Raw genomic sequence first — 793 nt, 5'->3', positions numbered from 1 at the left:
CCCCCCCGCCACCCCGGGGTCAGAACTCCGTCCAGGCAGGAAAAGTGACTCGCACCTCCCGACCCCTCGGGCCTCTCCCGGTGTCCTGTTCGGGGACAGCCCGGCCTTAACGCAGACACCATGAGCGGCAGGGACTATGCTCCCTTCGGCCCATGGTCTCCCCACGAAAGGAAGCCAAAGGAACCTGCCCAAACCCATAAAGCCCAGAAGCCCCACGGACGCCCAGGAAGTCACACTGCCTGCGGGGACGAGACACTGGGCTCACGAACCCGGCACCAAGGGCTCCCCACTCACTGGTTCCCTCACATGCGCACCAAGGTCCGTGAGACGGTGAGTGCGTGGGCGGGACGTCCCTCTAAGAGCACATCTTCAGATCCTAAGACACTCACCGCGTCCTCCACGGCGACCCGGCCCCCCGCCCCCAGCACGCGCGCCCGCGCCCCGGGACTCACTTCTTGCGCCGGCGCCCGTACAGCTCCCGCCGCAGCTCCCTGGAGATGGGCTTCAGGTGCATGAAGTTGCAGAAGCCGCCCCGCGTGCACTCCCTGGGGGGAAGCAGAGGCCGCCATGCCGCGTGCCGCCCCCCGGCCCCCCTCCCGGGCTCCCCCAGGCCCCGCCACTCACCCCATCTCGTACTGGCGGCAGCACGCCTCCCGGAAGTCCGTCACCGGGGACAGCTCGGCGTGGATCGGCTGCCCGTTGAACCAGCGGTTGTTCAGGTCGATCACGGCCTTCTCCGCGTCCTCCTCACGGCGAAACTGGAAGGAGGGGTGAACGCGCCGCTGCCCACACG

The 793-nt window shown here is 68.7% G+C and overlaps 1 protein-coding gene across 1 annotated transcript; it reads right to left on the bottom strand.

Moving 5' to 3' along the window:
• Positions 1–425: 425 nt before the first annotated feature.
• LOC115284924 (splicing factor U2AF 35 kDa subunit-like) lies at positions 426–788 on the bottom strand (the record flags this gene model as incomplete). Its single annotated transcript, XM_029931373.1, has 2 exons — positions 426–545; positions 625–788. Coding segments are annotated over 2 exons (261 nt in total), but the record flags the coding sequence as incomplete, so codon positions are not given.
• Between the last annotated feature and the right edge of the window lie 5 nt (positions 789–793).

This window comes from Suricata suricatta, unplaced genomic scaffold (genome assembly GCF_006229205.1).
Source record: "Suricata suricatta isolate VVHF042 unplaced genomic scaffold, meerkat_22Aug2017_6uvM2_HiC HiC_scaffold_26359, whole genome shotgun sequence".
In the NCBI taxonomy this organism is placed as follows: Eukaryota; Metazoa; Chordata; class Mammalia; order Carnivora; family Herpestidae; genus Suricata; species Suricata suricatta.
Note: the sequence above shows the minus strand (reverse complement) of the source record. Positions and strands in the feature narration are given on the sequence as shown.